At 43.6% G+C, this 21,619-nt stretch overlaps 1 protein-coding gene across 1 annotated transcript; it reads left to right on the top strand.

The window, feature by feature from the left end:
• The first annotated feature begins 1,433 nt into the window (after positions 1–1,433).
• LOC135486845 (nuclear pore complex protein Nup155-like) lies at positions 1,434–21,489 on the top strand. Its single transcript, XM_064769948.1, has 30 exons — positions 1,434–1,518; positions 2,181–2,376; positions 3,033–3,170; positions 3,328–3,424; positions 3,700–3,770; positions 4,006–4,098; positions 4,222–4,385; positions 5,202–5,307; positions 5,774–5,847; positions 7,627–7,718; positions 7,902–7,999; positions 8,218–8,471; positions 8,963–9,139; positions 13,557–13,667; positions 13,967–14,156; positions 14,320–14,654; positions 14,936–15,040; positions 15,161–15,252; positions 15,484–15,769; positions 15,893–16,102; positions 16,456–16,652; positions 16,912–17,062; positions 17,424–17,528; positions 17,757–17,911; positions 18,214–18,457; positions 19,046–19,166; positions 19,382–19,492; positions 19,754–19,890; positions 20,295–20,401; positions 20,742–21,489. The coding sequence occupies exons 2-30, from the start codon at positions 2,229–2,231 to the stop codon at positions 20,884–20,886; spliced, it is 4,314 nt and encodes a 1,437-aa protein (XP_064626018.1). The 5' UTR covers positions 1,434–1,518; positions 2,181–2,228; the 3' UTR covers positions 20,887–21,489.
• Positions 21,490–21,619: the final 130 nt, after the last annotated feature.

Raw genomic sequence — 21,619 nt, 5'->3', positions numbered from 1 at the left:
CTACATGGTGAGAGAGATGAGGCAGTCACAGCCAGGCCGAATCAGTTCTGGCTGCTCCACCGTGTTGACAACATGATGAGAGAGATAAGGAAGTCACAGCCAGGCCGAATCAGTCCTGGCTGCTCCACCGTGTTGACAACATGATGAGAGTGATGAGACAGTCAAAGCCAGGCCGCATCAGTCTTCGCTGCACTGCCTAGTTGTTAATATGGTGAGAGAGATGAGACAGTCACAGCCAGGCCAAATCAGTCTTGGCTGCTCCACCGTGTTGACAACATGATGAGAGAGATGAGACGGTCACAGCCAGGCCACATCAGTCTTGGCTGCTCTGCCAAGTTGTCTACATGGTAAGAGAGATGAGACAGTCACAGCCAGGCCAAATCAGTCTTGGCTGCTCTGCCAAGTTGTCAACATGGTAAGAGAGATGAGACAGGCACAGCCAGGCTGAATCAGTCTTGGCTGCTCCACCATGCTTGCAATATGGTAAGAGAGATGAGACAGGCACAGCCAGGCCGAATCAGTCCTGGCTGCTCCACCATGCTTGCAATATGATGAGAGAGATGAGACAGGCACAGCCAGGCTGAATCAGTCTTGGATGCTCCACCATGCTTGCAATATGATGAGAGAGATGAGACAGGCACAGCCAGGCTGAATCAGTCTTGGATGCTCCACCATGCTTGCAATATGGTAAGAGAGATGAGACAGGCACAGCCTATGGGCCGTGAAAACCGCAAAAAAATCTGTACATGTTTTTGTGAGCGGTCGTCGCTCGCGCAAACTTGTCTTGCATGTTTTTGTGAAAGAGGACGTCGGAGAACGCGGTCGTATATTAAAACAGACGTTGGGTGGCGCTCGCGCAAACTTCCCTCACATGTTTTTGTGAAAGAGGACGTCGGAGAACGCGGTCGTATATCAAAACAGACGTTGGGTGGCGCTCGCGCAAACTTCCCTCACATGTTTTTGTGAAAGAGGACGTCAGCGAACGCGGTCGTATAAAAAAAACAGACGTTGGGTGGCGCTCGAGACGGGTCATCCTATTTATGTCCAGTGGCGACCAGTGGCGTCCAACGCGAAATAATAGGGTGTATATGGTTAAAAATGTTTTCAAGCTCCTAAAACACTTTCAATAAACAAGATTTAGAAGTTTGGTGGAGTTTGCACACCTAGTTTTTGAATAATTATCACCAGAAAACGATCTTGGGGGGGGGGCGTGCGCCGGGTGCGCCCCCCCCCTTGGATCCGCGTCTGGCTGGTGTAATGTGACTAAAGTTGCGAGAATTATAAGCATCATCACATTAGAATCTTTCAAATAGAATATGTTCTGATCACAGCAAAGATAACAATGCATATGTAAATTGCGCATTGTTTTGAACACGGTGCGTCGATGCGCGCAATTTTGCACTACCGGATACGGAAATAGAGTTGCGCCGCCGTCTATAAATTATAGGATTGCTTGTTAAATAGTAGCTCATGAGATCGGTTTTGTTATCAAATGCTTGATAAAAGACTTAATAAATGGTAAAGAAGTAGTGCAATAATCTTTGTTCGTGCGTTCACTACTTCATCTTCATCAAATAGATTCACGCGGTGTTTGTGATCAGAGAAATCTGGCACCGAAACCGTTTTCTGCACACCACCACGACGCAATTTCATTCTCAATACTCGCCGTATTCCTTATTCGCCGTTCCCAATGTGAGGGCGAAGGCACTAATTCATTAGTAAGGCCTTAATGCAGTTATTTTTGGCAATAAAATGTCCTAGGATTGGGAATAAGTAGAATGGGGAATGAAGAATAAGGAATAAGTAACCAAATTCAGAGAGACTATACTATACTAGTGGCTATATACTAACTATAGCCATGCCGCCTACCAGTACCATGATGATTGGATGATAGGCCCCTGTATTATATCAAACTGCAATCATACAAAATGATCATTTTGTAAATGACCATTGTAAAGTATCCATGTGGCTGAATCCCTGACAAATTCAAAAAAAAGAAGGTCATTACCCGGTACTACCAAAAGGTGCTTATCTACGGCTAACCTCTTGTCCGTCTTGAGCTCGTCTTTGAAGCATCTGCCATTTGCCAGGGATTCTGCCATCGACTCAAGTAGACTCTGTCAAACACATTTTACTCGATCCTAGGTTCAATCAGAAAGTGCTAAATATTTCCTTTCCAGGTGTTTCACTGCGACATGTTAGGTAGTTGACACTGACACTGAACAAATATGACGTCTTACATGTCCATGTCCGGGGCCAGAATGCTGATGACCTCTCAAGATGTCCTGGAACATTCAAGTCGCCTTGTGGACAAGCATCTCCAAGCTGATGGCAGTTACAGCGACCTTTCTGATCTGCTCAAGGTCACTTCTCACAGTATGTTTTGTTAGACTGCCGTTTATTGCTGCTATGATTGTACCTACTCTACTGCACGATATATTCAAATCTACGAAAACATGTTAAACTGTTCTGCTTAGGTGAGCCTAGGATAAAGAATAAGCTTAACACCGCCCACAAAATTACTGGTAGAATTCTAATTATATATTAGTATGTTGTGTTTTGATTTTTGCTGATATATTATTATATAGGCCTACCGGTACCGGTAATGATATATTGACAAGATCGGCGTCTATCGTGAACAATCGGCTTTTGCTTGCTTGTCCATTATCATTATTACTTCATGATTTATCACTCAAATAAGAAGTTTTTTTATTGATTTCTGCAAGTTTTATCATATTATTTGCTGCTGTTGTTCATTCGGGCATGATGGAACAAGAGTTTGTATTAGTGAAGTCTCCATTTCATTGTGATGTCTGTTAAAATACATTGAGTTATTGTTACTGTAGAGGCTTTTACTTTCACATTCATCCACAACAGTGGCCTTCTTTAATTTATGGCTTTCTCTTTCAAATGATTTTATAGCTGGCACAACAGTAAAGCACAGAAAAGATTTTGTGGTTTATGAATAAGAGAGGAACCTGAGCTACTTTTTCATTATAATTTGAAAAAACATGTATTGCCTTTTGTTCCAGCCCAGCCTAGCGTGAGTGGACTTCATGACAATGACTATCCAAGTTTGGCCGATTCAAAGATTGGCCTGGAATCAGTTAGTGAAGTGAGTGCTGTCAGAAAACACCCGTTACCTCATGACATCATTGAACAGTTCGGGCGTATCCTTTTGAAACCTATCACTTTCTCTCCATAGTCTACATGATCATGGCTGATCATGTGAATGTGCTGTGGCATGTATCGGGCATGTATCAGGTCATTTGTCAAGTGGATCTCCTTCTGTTCAACATTATTTGATATTTCCTTCACAGCCCTCAGATATGCAATGCAACTGCCTGATGGGACTTTTCCCAGCCATTAAACGTGCTTACATTTGTATCGATAGTGATATATTTGTTTGGAAATATGAAAACGGGTAAGTACTTAGTTTTGTTGTGTTGAGTTCAGATCACACAGTGTGAAAAAGCTGTGTGTAATGGTGGATGCCAAAGGGACAAGGATACCATGCCAGCAACATGCAAGCATCATATTGTGATTCTATGTTGGAAATAAAGAGAGAATAGCATTGGTCCTGGAGCTAGTGAGATTTCAGAAAACAAGATTGAGTATCATTTCTCTACTTTCATTGTCACAGGGCTTGACACATTGTAATCCTTTGAAATTAACCATTGTTCACACATGTTCCTTCAGGAGAGATGTGGCCTACTTTGATGGCCTCAGTGAGACGATCCTGAGTGCTGGCTTGATCAGTCCCAAACCGGGTAAGTACATGTAATTGCACTTCCTCTCTTTCAAAGTAATTTTTCTGATCTTCACTGAAATTAGTCAGCCTGTGAATATGAACCTCCAATCCTTGTGAATTGAATCAATTTTTGGTCTTTTTGATCTGCACATTCATTCAATAAGTAGGTCACTGCACTTGCCAACAATATTTAGTTTTTACTTGTTATGGTTTTTTGTTGTGTGTGCTAATATAGGCCTCCTTCCTTGTTGTAGGTATATTCCAGCCACATATACAGTATCTCTTGTGTCTGGCCACTCCTGTCGAGATCGTACTCCTTGGAGTTAGTTTTTCTCAGCCGTATGAAGGTAGGTATGGAACAGATCCACGAGAAGTGTCATGTTTTCCTGTCTAAGTCCTTGTCAGTCAATCTCTTCAGTTGTATCAATGAGATGTGTTAAACAAAACAAGCATTTTAATCTTTTCTTCAGGTCCAAAAGATGCAGATTATGAAGACGAAGACATGCACCTCCTGCCTGATCCGCTGTTTTCACTATCGACTGATGGCACGTACATCACTACGATAGCTGGCACAGACAATGGCAGGATATTCATGGCAGGCAAAGATGGTTGTCTCTATGAATTAGTTTATCAGGTGAGAACAGTATAAATCAACATTGAGATTCTCCGGTCACAAGAAACAGAACTACAATCTGGTACAATTGTCTCTGCACAGCTCATGTACATGTCTCATGTACAAATGATGTACATCACTCACATGTTAGCCACACATCACATGGAAACTGAATTTGACAAGAGCCCATGTTTAAAAACCCCTTCTAACTGACAAGATAGTCCAAGATTAAACTGATGAACAGGAAGTGGGATTATGATATAAATGTACTCACCAATTCGTTTGTTGCTCATTTGCCTTTTAATTTGTGGAGTCATTCAGCGGCATCTGAACAAACCAGAAAACATGTGACAGTCATGTGAACATGTTGTGGTCGTTCCTCAAAGCACGGCCAATTTGAATTCCATAATCATGAATGGCCACAACATTCTACTGCTTACTTTTGTTGAAGGGTTGTTTTTTACCTGTGAAATAATATATTGATATGATAAGCCGTCTCATTGAGGCCATTATCAATGGAACTACATGTGTCACCAGAGTGTCATTTATTGATTTCTTCACAAGATATTTACTGGTCCAACAAAACCTGGGTTCTTTCACTTTCATTTTAATATTGTACGAATTTGAGAACCTGTGGGTGTTTGAATGAAAGCCCATTGTCCTGCATGTCCTAGTGAGTGCTATATCTGGTACAAACCTCGTGAGGTTCTTGGAAAGTGCAATCAGGCCCATCATTTCCATCTGTCAGAGAAAAGTGGGACATTATCTGATGACATTGATTCCTGAAACTGACTCAGTGGTTGTATTTCCTGTAAATGTATTGATATCCTACTTCAGGCAGAAGATGGGTGGTTTAGCAGAAAGTGTCGTAAAATCAACCACTCGACTAGTTCCTTGTCTTTCCTGGTGCCTTCCTTTCTCAACTTCTCTTTTGCTGATGATGGTAAGTGGGTGAATGTGGGTGTGTTTTTGAATCATGTCAGTTTTCAGACTTTAAAGAAAGAATGACATGTCATTGTAACTCTCTCAACTCTCGCTCCCACGGCAGTGGCCATCATGGGTCCACGAGTCTTGCTTATATCCCCTCTTTTAATATTTCTATTGGGACACTTTTATTCCATTTTCCTTCGCATATTGCTATGATTTGAATGAACTTCAGCCTGCTTTTCATTGTTGCTTGTGGTTGCTAAGGTTGTTGCTGGGAAACCTCATGGCAGCCGTGGCCAGTTGAATTAGATAGATGAAAAGTTAATAAATCAATAAGGTGAATGAATAGATGAAACCTTTTATGGATATGCTTATTTGGTCATGTTTTGGAATCGACCACCGAACCTGAAGAGAAACGAGTTGATGTGTTTGAGTCAACTTGGTTGTTCTCCGTTACTTTCAAACAAAGTTTTGTCTTGCAGATTCTCTTAGCCAGGTGACCATTGATGAGAGTCGACATATCATTTATACCAGGTCGGAGAAGGGCACGATTCAGGTATGGCTCAAACATCACAGAGTCCACGAGTAGCCACAAAAATCGCCTCAACTTTGTCGCAACATTTTTCTTCCAGTTTTCATAATGACTTTGAATGATTGCCAACAGAATTTTGACTACTTGTATCAAAAATGTTTGTCATAAATAACCCTATATTGATAAATCTTCCAATATACCGATATATGAGAACTTGCCCATGGGTCGTTGAGCCATGGCTGGGGGGAAATCATGGTTGTGAATTTAGCTGAATTGGTTGTCTTTGGGTTGAATAGGAGCTTAGATACTTAGCCCAGCCTGACAACTTGAGCTTGCTCTTCCTCCCAAAGAGTTAGGCTATTGGCACCATGTCTTGGGTTGAATAGGAGCTTAGATACTTAGCCCAGCCTGACAACTTGAGCTTGCTCTTCCTCCCAAAGAGTTAGGCTATTGGCACCATGTCTTCTGGCCAAACCCAGCCTGACAACTTGAGCTTGCTCTTCCTCCCAAAGAGTTAGGCTATTGGCACCATGTCTTGGGTTGAATAGGAGCTTAGATACTTAGCCCAGCCTGACAACTTGAGCTTGCTCTTCCTCCCAAAGAGTTAGGCTATTGGCACCATGTCTTGGGTTGAATAGGAGCTTAGATACTTAGCCCAGCCTGACAACTTGAGCTTGCTCTTCCTCCCAAAGAGTTAGGCTATTGGCACCATGTCTTCTGGCCAAACCCAGCCTGACAACTTGAGCTTGCTCTTCCTCCCAAAGAGTTAGGCTATTGGCACCATGTCTTGGGTTGAATAGGAGCTTAGATACTTAGCCCAGCCTGACAACTTGAGCTTGCTCTTCCTCCCAAAGAGTTAGGCTATTGGCACCATGTCTTGGGTTGAATAGGAGCTTAGATACTTAGCCCAGCCTGACAACTTGAGCTTGCTCTTCCTCCCAAAGAGTTAGGCTATTGGCACCATGTCTTCTGGCCAAACCCAGCCTGACAACTTGAGCTTGCTCTTCCTCCCAAAGAGTTAGGCTATTGGCACCATGTCTTGGGTTGAATAGGAGCTTAGATACTTAGCCCAGCCTGACAACTTGAGCTTGCTCTTCCTCCCAAAGAGTTAGGCTATTGGCACCATGTCTTCTGGCCAAACCCAGCCTGACAACTTGAGCTTGCTCTTCCTCCCAAAGAGTTAGGCTATTGGCACCATGTCTTCTGGCCAAACCCAGCCTGACAACTTGCTCTTCCTCCCAAAGAGTTAGGCTATTGGCACCATGTCTTCTGGCCAAACCCAGCCTGACAACTTGAGCTTGCTCTTCCTCCCAAAGAGTTAGGCTATTGGCACCATGTCTTGGGTTGAATAGGAGCTTAGATACTTAGCCCAGCCTGACAACTTGAGCTTGCTCTTCCTCCCAAAGAGTTAGGCTATTGGCACCATGTCTTCTGGCCAAACCCAGCCTGACAACTTGAGTTTGCTCTTCCTCCCAAAGAGTTAGGCTATTGGCACCATGTCTTCTGGCCAAACCCAGCTGACCAACATAGAAATACTGGTCTTTGGGTTGAATAGGAGCTTAGATACTTAGCCCAGCCTGACAACTTGAGCTTGCTCTTCCTCCCAAAGAGTTAGGCTATTGGCACCATGTCTTCTGGCCAAACCCAGCCTGACAACTTGAGTTTGCTCTTCCTCCCAAAGAGTTAGGCTATTGGCACCATGTCTTCTGGCCAAACCCAGCCTGACCAACATAGAAATACTGGTCTTGAAAAATGTCAAGGGGTCTGTATTGTTGATGTGTAATTTCTCTACTTGCCTTCCAGGTTTATGATCTTGGTGAGGATAGAACTGGGATGAGTCGTGTTGCCGCGGTATCACAGCAGACGACCATGCAGAATGCAGCGCATATTGCCAAGTGGGTTCACCTTCTTCTTACTCATCTCATTCTCACTTCTTGCCGTGTCAAACTCGTGCAGTCGAGGCAAGTTTATTCAACGACTGTCCTCACAGCTTGGATTTCCAGGCCTGCATCATCTTTGTTGGATGACCGAGTTATATACTTTTTTTATATCTTACACATTTCTTCATCTTATTTTAGAACGATAGACCGATCCAACTTCAAGACAATAGTCCACATTGCAGCAATTCCGAAATCAGAGTCTATCAATATTCACCTAGTAGCCATAACAAGTACTGGTAAGGACCTTTCCTAAGCCTTGATACAACTCCTGTGGGAATGCTTGATCCAACAGTATAAACTAGCGATGGGTGTTGCCCCATTTGAAGTTAGTAGCAGTCGTTACCATCTACTCCTGGGCGAGAATGCAGTTGGATATTGGTTGCATTGAAGGCAAGATTTTGAGTGAATTTAGGTTCAAAACGTTAGATTGACTCTTAAAATTATTTTTTTCCAGGTGTTAGGTTATATTTCACGACTTCACCGTTCCATACACGAGACAAGAGGCCCTCCATGCTGTCTCTGGTTCACGTGCGTCTTCCTCCGGGATTCACTGCCAGTGCTGCAACCCAGCGACCAAGTCACATCCACATGGCGCACTATAATCGCGGCACCCTCGTTGTGGCGTCAAGTCAAACAGAGGAAAGCGATCTTCTGTGGACGATTGGTGGCGATACGTTCCCTTTCCATTCACAGCTCATGGAAACTTTCGTAAGCTGTTTAAACAAGATCACTGCTGTGATGCAATGCTATACATTTTTGTCATTTTGAATATCAGACTATCGTCATCTTCAACATAAACCTTGGCCTCTGGGCAATGTGGCGATGTCATTAGTGGCACTTCAGATACATCTAGATACTATCCTGTTCCACTTCACCGGTGGATGGTTCAAAGACATTAGTCATGCTGTCGGTTCAGTCGTACCATGACACCATTGGCAAAGTGCAAATTGACAAAGTTTCCCATATCAAATCCACTTTATTTAGTTGGACATGCAAACCTCCTTATCAGTGTTTCTCCATCGATTTGGAGAACCTGGTCCGTCTAGTGACAGAGTAATCAAAGGCAAAACAGCTCACTGGGAGCACTGTCTAATGCAGCTACTCCTCCAACTTGTTAGATAACTGGCTATAAACCTAAATGTAATTGACCGCTTTCATTTCAACTTCGAATATACTAACAAAATATCTGGTTTTTGCAGGGAACGTCTCCGGTTGATGGCCGAACGTGGGCAATGTCGGAAGTGACGAGCGAAGGGACCCCATACAACGTTCTTGAATATCCACAAAATGGAAAGATCCTTGAAAAGTCTGACCCTCCTCTTGTGGTCACACAACATGTGGAGCCGATTAGGTCATATGTACTGCTCAGTTCTCATGTAAGTTACCGGGCCTTGGAACTATCCACCTCTTGTGGTCATGCAACATGTCAAGCCGATTAGGTCATATGTACTGCTCAGTTCTCATGTAAGTTACCGGGCCTTGGAACTATCCACCTCTTGTGGTCATGCAACATGTCAAGCCGATTAGGTCATATGTACTGCTCAGTTCTCATGTAAGTTACCGGGCCTTGGAACTATCCACCTCTTGTGGTCATGCAACATGTCAAGCCGATTAGGTCATATGTACTGCTCAGTTCTCATGTAAGTTACCGGGCCTTGGAACTATCCACCTCTTGTGGTCATGCAACATGTCAAGCCGATTAGGTCATATGTACTGCTCAGTTCTCATGTAAGTGTATAGGGCCTGTGAACTATCCACCTCTTGTGGTCACACAACATGTGGAGCCGATTAGGTCATATGTACTGCTCAGTTCTCATGTAAGTGTATAGGGCCTGTGAACTATCCACCTCTTGTGGTCACACAACATGTGGAGCCGATTAGGTCATATGTACTGCTCAGTTCTCATGTAAGTTACCGGGCCTTGGAACTATCCACCTCTTGTGGTCATGCAACATGTCAAGCCGATTAGGTCATATGTACTGCTCAGTTCTCATGTAAGTTATAGGGCCTGTGAACTATCCACCTCTTGTGGTCATGCAACATGTCAAGCCGATTAGGTCATATGTACTGCTCAGTTCTCATGTAAGTTATAGGGCCTGTGAACTATCCACCTCTTGTGGTCATGCAACATGTCAAGCCGATTAGGTCATATGTACTGCTCAGTTCTCATGTAAGTTATAGGGCCTGTGAACTATCCACCTCTTGTGGTCACACAACATGTGGAGCCGATTAGGTCATATGTACTGCTCAGTTCTCATGTAAGTTACCAGGCCTTGGAACTATCCACCTCTTGTGGTCATGCAACATGTCAAGCCGATTAGGTCATATGTACTGCTCAGTTCTCATGTAAGTTATAGGGCCTGTGAACTATCCACCTCTTGTGGTCATGCAACATGTCAAGCCGATTAGGTCATATGTACTGCTCAGTTCTCATGTAAGTTATAGGGCCTGTGAACTATCCACCTCTTGTGGTCATGCAACATGTCAAGCCGATTAGGTCATATGTACTGCTCAGTTCTCATGTAAGTTACCGGGCCTTGGAACTATCAACCTCTTGTGGTCATGCAACATGTGGAGCCGATTAGGTCATATGTACTGCTCAGTTCTCATGTAAGTTATAGGGCCTGTGAACTATCCACCTCTTGTGGTCACGCAAGAAGTGTTGAACCATACCTCTATCTGATGATGTTATGTTTCAGGGTAGTCATCTCATGGACAAGTACCATCCAGTTAACCAACTTCAGCAGTTACTATCCACCTCTTGTGGTCACGCAAGAAGTGTTGAACCATACCTCTATTTGATGATGTTATGTTTCAGGGTAGTCATCTCATGGACAAGTACCATCCAGTTAACCAACTTCAGCAGTTACTATCCACCTCTTGTGGTCACGCAAGAAGTGTTGAACCATGCCTCTATTTGATGATGTTATGTTTCAGGGTAGTCATCTCATGGACAAGTACCATCCAGTTAACCAACTTCAGCAGTTACTATCCACCTCTTGTGGTCACGCAAGAAGTGTTGAACCATGCCTCTATTTGATGATGTTATGTTTCAGGGTAGTCATCTCATGGACAAGTACCATCCAGTTAACCAACTTCAGCAGTTACTATCCACCTCTTGTGGTCACGCAAGAAGTGTTGAACCATGCCTCTATTTGATGATGTTATGTTTCAGGGTAGTCATCTCATGGACAAGTACCATCCAGTTAACCAACTTCAGCAGTTACTATCCACCTCTTGTGGTCACGCAAGAAGTGTTGAACCATGCCTCTATTTGATGATGTTATGTTTCAGGGTAGTCATCTCATGGACAAGTACCATCCAGTTAACCAACTTCAGCAGTTACTATCCACCTCTTGTGGTCACGCAAGAAGTGTTGAACCATGCCTCTATTTGATGATGTTATGTTTCAGGGTAGTCATCTCATGGACAAGTACCATCCAGTTAACCAACTTCAGCAGTTACTATCCACCTCTTGTGGTCACGCAAGAAGTGTTGAACCATACCTCTATTTGATGATGTTATGTTTCAGGGTAGTCATCTCATGGACAAGTACCATCCAGTTAACCAACTTCAGCAGTTACTATCCACCTCTTGTGGTCACGCAAGAAGTGTTGAACCATGCCTCTATTTGATGATGTTATGTTTCAGGGTAGTCATCTCATGGACAAGTACCATCCAGTTAACCAACTTCAACAGTTACTATCCACCTCTTGTGGTCACGCAAGAAGTGTTGAACCATACCTCTATTTGATGATGTTATGTTTCAGGGTAGTCATCTCATGGACAAGTACCATCCAGTTAACCAACTTCAGCAGTTACTATCCACCTCTTGTGGTCACGCAAGAAGTGTTGAACCATGCCTCTATTTGATGATGTTATGTTTCAGGGTAGTCATCTCATGGACAAGTACCATCCAGTTAACCAACTTCAACAGTTACTATCCACCTCTTGTGGTCACGCAAGAAGTGTTGAACCATGCCTCTATTTGATGATGTTATGTTTCAGGGTAGTCATCTCATGGACAAGTACCATCCAGTTAACCAACTTCAACAGTTACTATCCACCTCTTGTGGTCACGCAAGAAGTGTTGAACCATGCCTCTATTTGATGATGTTATGTTTCAGGGTAGTCATCTCATGGACAAGTACCATCCAGTTAACCAACTTCAACAGTTACTATCCACCTCTTGTGGTCACGCAAGAAGTGTTGAACCATGCCTCTATTTGATGATGTTATGTTTCAGGGTAGTCATCTCATGGACAAGTACCATCCAGTTAACCAACTTCAGCAGTTACTATCCACCTCTTGTGGTCACGCAAGAAGTGTTGAACCATGCCTCTATTTGATGATGTTATGTTTCAGGGTAGTCATCTCATGGACAAGTACCATCCAGTTAACCAACTTCAGCAGTTACTATCCACCTCTTGTGGTCACGCAAGAAGTGTTGAACCATGCCTCTATTTGATGATGTTATGTTTCAGGGTAGTCATCTCATGGACAAGTACCATCCAGTTAACCAACTTCAACAATTACTATCCACCTCTTGTGGTCACGCAAGAAGTGTTGAACCATGCCTCTATTTGATGATGTTATGTTTCAGGGTAGTCATCTCATGGACAAGTACCATCCAGTTAACCAACTTCAACAGTTACTATCCACCTCTTGTGGTCACGCAAGAAGTGTTGAACCATGCCTCTATTTGATGATGTTATGTTTCAGGGTAGTCATCTCATGGACAAGTACCATCCAGTTAACCAACTTCAGCAGTTACTATCCACCTCTTGTGGTCACGCAAGAAGTGTTGAACCATGCCTCTATTTGATGATGTTATGTTTCAGGGTAGTCATCTCATGGACAAGTACCATCCAGTTAACCAACTTCAGCAGTTACTATCCACCTCTTGTGGTCACGCAAGAAGTGTTGAACCATGCCTCTATTTGATGATGTTATGTTTCAGGGTAGTCATCTCATGGACAAGTACCATCCAGTTAACCAACTTCAACAGTTACTATCCACCTCTTGTGGTCACGCAAGAAGTGTTGAACCATGCCTCTATTTGATGATGTTATGTTTCAGGGTAGTCATCTCATGGACAAGTACCATCCAGTTAACCAACTTCAGCAGTTACTATCCACCTCTTGTGGTCACGCAAGAAGTGTTGAACCATGCCTCTATTTGATGATGTTATGTTTCAGGGTAGTCATCTCATGGACAAGTACCATCCAGTTAACCAACTTCAGCAGTTACTATCCACCTCTTGTGGTCACGCAAGAAGTGTTGAACCATGCCTCTATTTGATGATGTTATGTTTCAGGGTAGTCATCTCATGGACAAGTACCATCCAGTTAACCAACTTCAGCAGTTACTATCCACCTCTTGTGGTCACGCAAGAAGTGTTGAACCATGCCTCTATTTGATGATGTTATGTTTCAGGGTAGTCATCTCATGGACAAGTACCATCCAGTTAACCAACTTCAGCAGTTACTATCCACCTCTTGTGGTCACGCAAGAAGTGTTGAACCATGCCTCTATTTGATGATGTTATGTTTCAGGGTAGTCATCTCATGGACAAGTACCATCCAGTTAACCAACTTCAACAATTACTATCCACCTCTTGTGGTCACGCAAGAAGTGTTGAACCATGCCTCTATTTGATGATGTTATGTTTCAGGGTAGTCATCTCATGGACAAGTACCATCCAGTTAACCAACTTCAGCAGTTACTATCCACCTCTTGTGGTCACACAAGAAGTGTTGAACCATACCTCTATTTGATGATGTTATGTTTCAGGGTAGTCATCTCATGGACAAGTACCATCCAGTTAACCAACTTCAGCAGTTACTGGCGAGTAACAATGGATCAGACAATGAGCAGGTCCAGGCATTCTTTAAACTTCACGGGGTGAGTTGTGCTTAGCCTTTGCATTAGAAAGTAAAAGATGTACATGCGTCCTCACCGTGGAAGCCTTTTTCCTTGCATTTCTACCTGAAAAACCTGACCATGATTAAGTTCTTGGTGAACATCTCCATCATTATGATCAACAAGTCATGATCCCCAAGTATCCTCTATGCTCTGTATCAGAGCAAATCCATTAACTTCCCTGGGACCCTGGGTTGCCTAAGTGCTTTGAGTAAGGATCTATCCATTGTAAGAGAAGCCGAACATAGTCAAATTGATAAGTATTTCTAAATCTCTTACAGGAGGACCAAGCCTGTGCCACCTGTCTGATATTAGCTTGTCACAACGGAGAAGCCAAACAGTCAGTTTCTGAGAGGGCAACGCGGGCGTTCTTCCTCTACGGAGGGGAACCGAAGCCATCGTTCTCTGGTTCACAGATATCATCCCCTGCTGTTAGTAACGTTGGACCGACTGGGTACCAAACTCAACAAGGTGAGTTTGGGAAGAGGGGAGAAATTGAGATGCCACGAGAATCTGCCTGTTGCCTTTTGGGTATCTTGTCGCACAGATTCATCAAATGACTTAGCAAGTGCAAGCCAATATTCCCCTGTAGTCCCACAAACTTTACTGCATCAATCATCACTCGATTTTCCAGGTTTGCAGTCGAGTGCCTACCCTCCTAACGTGACAATGTACAGCCAGACAGGGGGACAGTCGTTTGCCTTCACACCGGGACATGGTATCCAGCCACAACACATGTCCACCCCGAACCCCAACTACGGCGACCACTACATGTACGGACAACACCCTATGACACCTTATCCAATGGTATCATCCAGTGGTACTGGACCTGCACCAATCGCTGACGTCACATTCTCAGGAAAGCACAACGGCATCTGTATCTATTTCAGCAGGATTATTCGTCCACTGTGGGACAACAAGATCGTCTCGGATATTCCTTATCAAACTCCTGCTGGGAAAAGTCAGTTTGTAAGTTTGCTTTTTGCACATACTTTTGTTCATGCTATGTGTGGCAAGGTTGGTTGATCCACAAAAAGTCGCTTCCCCCACCAAACACTCTGACTCAGAGGTTCAGTCTGACCACCAGTTAATAGCCTTGCATGTATGATATGTAGAGTTATTCAAGTGACATCCATTTCAGATGGCAGAGTCATCTCAATATCTGTTGTATCTATATCTAGTCCTCTCGTTTGACTAATTCTCTTTCTTCTTTATCTTAGTTTCATTGATGATATTATGTTTGTTTCCAGCTGGCGAGTCGTTGTGAAGGGAAGGAACTGAGCTGGCATCTGTGTCAGCTGGATGGACTTAAAGATTTCATGGACGTGAACTCACAGTTCGTGTCACCTATAGCAGTAGACAGGTAAGAATAGAAGGAACTGAGCTGGCATCTGTGTCAGCTGGATGGACTTAAAGATTTCATGGACGTGAACTCACAGTTTGTGTCACCTATAGCAGTAGACAGGTAAGAATAGAAGGAACTGAGCTGGCATCTGTGTCAGCTGGATGGACTTAAAGATTTCATGGACGTGAACTCACAGTTCGTGTCACCTATAGCAGTAGACAGGTAAGAATAGAAGGAACTGAGCTGGCATCTGTGTCAGCTGGATGGACTTAAAGATTTCATGGACAGTTTGTGTCACCTATGGCAGTAGACAGGTAGGAATCACTTAATCATCCATATTATGGAGCGTTCAGACCTGCCAATATCCTGATAAACAAGTTAACTAGAGTAGAAATAAGGGAAAAGTAGGTGAGAAGATGCCAGGATGAGAGTTTTGTCTTGATTCTCTTCCAGTTTGGGTGGTTACACCAATATCCAGCAGAGTCGTCTCGTTGGACATTACCCGGATAGTCAACACGACGAACAACAACGCCGCAAGTTCCAGCTGGAGGCTCAGGCACAGGAAAACGCCTCTCTGCAGTATGTGCAGCAGTTGGTACAGAGAACAAATGAGGTCCTGGGACTGTGGAAGATCATTACGGATCATCAGTTCCATATCGTGGCGGCCGCTCTCAGCAAGGACCAGCTGAACCAGTTGAAGAGTATGACGTTTAGGAATCTGGTGGTGAATGGGAAAGAGGTGAGTTCTCTCAGGCTGATTTGCCCTTTCATTCTCAGGCTCTCATCTCATGGAAGCATATCTCGTTACATTGAGCAAGGACCATTTGCATGAATCATCCAACCTAATTGATGATACTTTCAGATGTGTTGTGCCTTGATCACCTGCCTCATCAACTGTTACCTGAACGATAATGCCACAGTTGACGCCATCAGTAATCGACTCAGGGAGATCTGTCCGTCATTGTACAGCTGTGAAGATGCTACCTGCTCCAAAGCCAACGAGATCCTGAAAGCTGCCAAAGTCGTGCAGAATAAACAAGAGAAGGAAAAGATGCTGAGGGAGGCACTCATGGTCTGTTTCATACTTACGAACGAGACCCTGCATGGTCCTGTGTTAGACTTAGCCTCAAGGTCTTCAACTCCTGGCACTGCTACACTGGTTGGCAACCAAGAGCAAATAGCTTTACTTTGAACTTAAAGCCAAGATTCCTTGTACCATGCGTCTATGCTAGGCCCACCAAAAGACCCCATCCAATTCCAGTTGCTTTTGTTCTTGTGCTCAAAATGTAGAAAATCAGCTGGCCAAAAGAATTCTTAATGCATTTCCCTTTCTTCTTACTGGGAACTTGGATTCAGCTTCAGTGAACAGAAGAATTCTAAGTAGTGAATCAGACTCATCTAAACTTGATTGCACTTCCCTTACAGCTGTACAAGAACGTGACATCCCAGCTGGATCTTGCAATGGTGTGTTCACAGTTTGCCGGCGTGCGCTACTTTGAGGGGATAGTTGACCTGTGTCTGGCCGCGGCAGAGAAGCGAGACCCGCAGCAGCTCGCCATGCACTTCTATAACAATGGAGCAAGAGGAGATGACCTGGAGGGGCGCAATGCTTATATTGCCAGGTAGAAATTCCTAATGGCCGGCTGAGCGTTTGAAAGTTTCTCAGGAAATCATACAAGATAGTCAGTTTATAGCTTGTATAATTATTTGTGTTGAGGACAAATCTTGTGTTTTTTACATTCAGTGCTGCACTTTTACAGAGGAATGTCAGCTTTTGTTGGTCATGAAACACTTTGGTGAGGGTTTACCTTACCTTATCTATGCTACTGTACAACCTAAGTGAACAGGTTCTAATATCATGTGGTGTTTGTCCTATTGCAGATCTGATGCTTACAAGCGCATCACTAAGACATTGGAGAACCTCATGACCATCAGTTGTAAACATCCCCAGGCTCCGAGCGTCCCCCAGATGCCTGGACCTCCACCAGCTCCAGATCCAAACCAGATGTCCAATGCCGAGGCAGAACAATATGTGAGTTTATTTGGCAGTCCAAGAGAAGATGTCTCGTGGTTTCAGCCACGTGATAGTTCACACAGCAGATCACCTTGCCTGTTTCTTTACTTGAGTTATCAAGGTGTAAACCCAATTCTCCTTGTACCTAGTGCCTATGACATGGTTAGCATGTCACAGCCTTAGATGGACTCTACCGCCCTGGCTGAGAAGCAGCATCTAGGCCTATAACACACAACAAACACTCATGATAGCAACACAGGAGAAGGAATGATCAAGAAACCTCCAATACTTAAGTACAGTAGGAATTGTAAAGTTGGCCGTGAGTCAGGATGCTTGTATTCTCTCCACATACAGTACTAATTGGATGTTTCATTTGCAGAGTGAACAAGTGTTACAGCTTGGACTCAAGTCCACTGATGAACTCTTCCATGTCGAGTTGTACAGTTGGTTGATAAAGTACCAGCTGACAGAGAAGTTACTTGAGGTAAGACTGAGGGTATATGTTTGGGCTTCAGACTGGTGAGCCTTTGACTTAAGTCTGCTTGGTGGGGGACCTGAGTGTGTTTCATTCTAAGAAAGAAAGATAACAGCGTCATTTGTGTCTTGTCTTTGTGTGCAGATCCATCAGTATGATATCAGCACCAATCTTGGTGTCGCTGAGTCTCGCTGGGAGGTCAGGTAGATTTTTAAAAGTCTATCATCTGTTTGGCAGATCCAGTCACCATTCTTGGAAGCATATCTGAAGAGGGAGGCCATGTTCAGTCCGGATGATCTCAACATTCTTGATCTCCTCTGGAAGCATTACGAGAAGTCAAAGAATTATTCTGCTGCTGCAAAGATTCAGGCCAAACTTGCTGACCGAGTGTGGTAAGTCAAATTACACCAGTTTCTGATTGAATTCTGGCAGACTGAAGTAGCTGTTGATATTTTTGAGAGAGTTTGTATTTGAAGAAGTCTATACATGTGCCCAGTTGTAAGTCAGTGAAATTATCCCAACACCGTTTTATATCAACCTTTTTTGGGGCATATTGCAAGGAATCACGAACAATCATGTTCACTGTGCAGATGATGACTGTGTGTAATGAATGCATATGAACAGTGTGAGAGAGATGGTATGTTGAACTGCCAGGTGACTGGAGTATGGGCATTTATTACTTGCCTCTTTCCAGCACTGACATTCCTCTCCGTACAAGAATTGAATACCTGTCGAGAGCTATCATGTGTGCTAAGAGTTCCGCCATGCATTCCGGCTCAGCAAGCGAGGGAGAATTCCTGCATGAACTTGAAGAGAAGATGGAGGTTGCTCGTCTCCAGCTCCAGGTGATGGAAACGCTACAACGATGGACGTCTGATCTTCCAAGAGTAAAAGAAGCGCTGAGTCGACTCAATACTGAGCTATTGGATATTACCACTGTAAGTTTTTGATGGAAAAATTTGATGTGAATCATCTTTAAGGGGGACTTTAGGCAGGAGGAGAGAGGCCATCTTTAAGGGGGACTTTAGGCAGGAGGAGAGAGGCCATCTTTAAGGGGGACTTTAGGCAGGAGGAGAGAGGCCATCTTTAAGGGGGACTTTAGGCAGGAGGAGAGAGGCCATCTTTAAGGGGGACTTTAGGCAGGAGGAGAGAGGCCATCTTTAAGGGGGACTTTAGGCAGGAGGAGAGAGGCCATCTTTAAGGGGGACTTTAGGCAGGAGGAGAGAGGCCATCTTTAAGGGGGACTTTAGGCAGGAGGAGAGAGGCCATCTTTAAGGGGGACTTTAGGCAGGAGGAGAGAGGCCATCTTTAAGGGGGACTTTAGGCAGGAGGAGAGAGGCCATCTTCAAGTGATTAGTATACACAGTAAGGGCACTTGGTCATGTCAGTCTAAGCACTGAATACATCCCTCGTACAAGCGTGAATCATTTCCACCATTGGCCATTGATTTGAAAGCTTGCAGATTGCTTCCGGATTATTCACCATAGCAAGCTTGATAGTGAAACAGAAGTGTCTTTTCCTTTCAGCTCTTTGTTGATTTTGCTAATCCGTTCTCCCTGGCTGAATGCAAGTTGGCTATCGTTCATTGTGCTAGCCATTACGACCAGACTCTAGTTGAATCCATCTGGACTGATATCATTGAGAAAGGTAGGCTGCATCTCCTCCTCATCGACCACCTGGCGCTTCATGTGTGACCAGCTTTAGTTTACCAGCAGGGAGTTGATTCTTCATTATTCCCTTCAATTGTTGTTGTGTAGAAATCCTCTGCTTCCTTCTCAATGACTCTAATGATGCATGGTGTGTGTAGAAATCCTCTGCTTCCATCTCAATGACTCTAATGATGCATGGTGTCTTTATTGTAGAGTTGACGGCCACTGCTGCACTACCTCCCCAGTCACGCATGAACACGCTGAGTAACAAGATCGTCGCTTTGGCTCAACTTTACGTATCAACGGAGAGATATTTCCCAATAGGTAGGTTTTTAATGGTTGCTGTGTAGAGAGGTTGTATAATCACAAGTTGATTGAATAACTGCACTCCACTCATCTGTTTGCTTGTAATCAAAGGCAGGTCACTTTACTTCCATTGATGCATTGTGTGGGACAGAGATGATGGCAGTTTATCCCAATGGCAGTCTTCATATTGAAACTTTGGAACGTTGACACGTGACTGTCAGTGTGATTGCAGTATTGACAACTGATGGTAGAGTAAGAACATTTTCCATTTTCTTTCAGCTTATCTTGTGAAATATCTTGAGAAGCGTAGCTGCCAGCAGAATTTTGACATCAAATGGGTGTTCACCATTCTGCAGAAGGTTGGAGTGAAACTGGCCACTCTCCAGGAGGTTTATGACAGGCTCTTCAAATCAAAGGTAGATACATCGGCTCAGCGCGGGTTTTGTGAGGGGAGGTCACTATTGGGGATTCTCACTGTCAGATTCAAACATTATTAAACACTGGCTCTAGTACAGGTTATTCATAACCCACAGCACAACTTGATAGCCCAAATGGAAATGAATAACGATGGAAACAGCAACATGCCATGTTTGAAAAAGTTCCTCCTGTTTTATGACTGGATGTAGAGAAATATTCTACATTTGTAATTCCTAACTTGTTTTGTATGGTACATGAGAGCTTCTTGAGGTTAACGTTCTTGTATGGTACATGAGAGCTTCTTGAGGTTAACGTTCTTGTATGGTACATGAGAGCTTCTTGAGGTTAACGTTCTTGTATGGTACATGAGAGCCTCTTGAGGTTAACATTGTTTTCATTGTAGGATCCGTTCTGGGAGGCAAGCAAGAAGCCTCTTCACCTCCTTCATGTCGTCTGCCAGCTCTTGTCATCATTCACCGAGAATCCAACACGAGTTCCCAACTATGAGCGGTAAGTCTCCACTCCAGCACCCCTTGATTGAGGGGTTGAATGTTTGACAAGGCATTAGTTGTGGCAAATGGTCAAACTGGCTTCAAACATTGCAGATAATAACTACTTTAACTATCTTTTCAATTCTTAATGTAAGTTAAGTTTCTGAGCCAGGGAAGCATTTTGTTCAAGAGGTATGACTCGCAGCTGGAAGAACTGTGTCTAATCTGTGTAGACTTGTCCTGTTTTGCTCCATCATGTCATGTGTGTGGTCTCTGTTGCTAAGGCTTGAAGTTGATTTTGTAAGTCTTCAAAGCTGCCTTTGAGTCTCTGTGTGACGGTGCCTTTCTTGTACTTTCAGGAGACAGTTGACGACCGTGTGTCTCGATGCTTTAGCTGGATACCTGGTTGAGCTGCAGGCAATGAGTAGCACCGATCCGGCCGTCACCAGTCTGGTAGCAAACTTCAAGCAACTCCAGGCGAAGCTTGAACGACTTCTATCATAATAGTCGGTGTGTTTGGTATTCTGTTTACGTTGGCGACTTACACAAGTCTCATGCAGCCTTTTCAAGTTCTTTTCAACTGGTTTGAGTTGATTTATCATGCACTGGGGTGTAACTTGGGAAATGTTGTGACCCTCTTCACTGCCTTACCTGCATTGTCCACTGTTGTTCTCAGAACCTGCATTGTCCACTGTTGTTCTCAGAAAGTCTTCTGTCATGGGATTAAGTATCAATGCCTTTCTGAAATGTTGTAATTACTGACTATTAACTTGACAATGATACTTGCCCTAATGTTCAACCAGCTTTGTGTTGTTAGAAGGATGTTATTGTAAGCAGTAGTCCAAAACTTCTACAGATAACCTGCGCCGAATGAGCTGATTTAGTGGAGAGATGCACTGCGGTGCACAACCACATCAGTCTTGATGGATGTGGCCCAAATGCCTGTAGGCTTCAGTCTCAGTAACGATAGTCCTGGTAACATGTAATTGTAGACAGTTTTGGTGGTAACTTGCAATGCTTCAAAACGTTACTGGTTTCATACCAAAAATAATGAATTTACAAATATTTTATGCTTAAATTTTGTAAACGTATTTTTTTGTAATCACAATAAAATTATATAATGAAAACAGGTTGTTAAGTTTTTTGTCTATCCAATCAGCTTCAAAGGGTCTTGTTACAAATTCGTCTGTCGGTTAATTTAAGATATAGGCATAATGGGAACATTGACAAAGTTTTC

Source organism: Lineus longissimus, chromosome 4 (assembly GCF_910592395.1).
Source record: "Lineus longissimus chromosome 4, tnLinLong1.2, whole genome shotgun sequence".
Taxonomy (NCBI): Eukaryota; Metazoa; Nemertea; class Pilidiophora; order Heteronemertea; family Lineidae; genus Lineus; species Lineus longissimus.
Note: the sequence above shows the minus strand (reverse complement) of the source record. Positions and strands in the feature narration are given on the sequence as shown.

Excerpts from the sequence above, each read along its gene's own strand:
- LOC135486845 (XM_064769948.1), top strand. The coding sequence starts at position 2,229 with ATGACGTCTTACATGTCCATGTCCGGGGCCAGAATGCTGATGACCTCT. Across the intron at positions 15,041-15,160 it reads AGTTCGTGTCACCTATAGCA|AAGGAACTGAGCTGGCATCT; the intron begins GTAGACAGGTAA and ends AGGTAAGAATAG. Across the intron at positions 15,253-15,483 it reads TCACCTATAGCAGTAGACAG|TTTGGGTGGTTACACCAATA; the intron begins GTAAGAATAGAA and ends ATTCTCTTCCAG.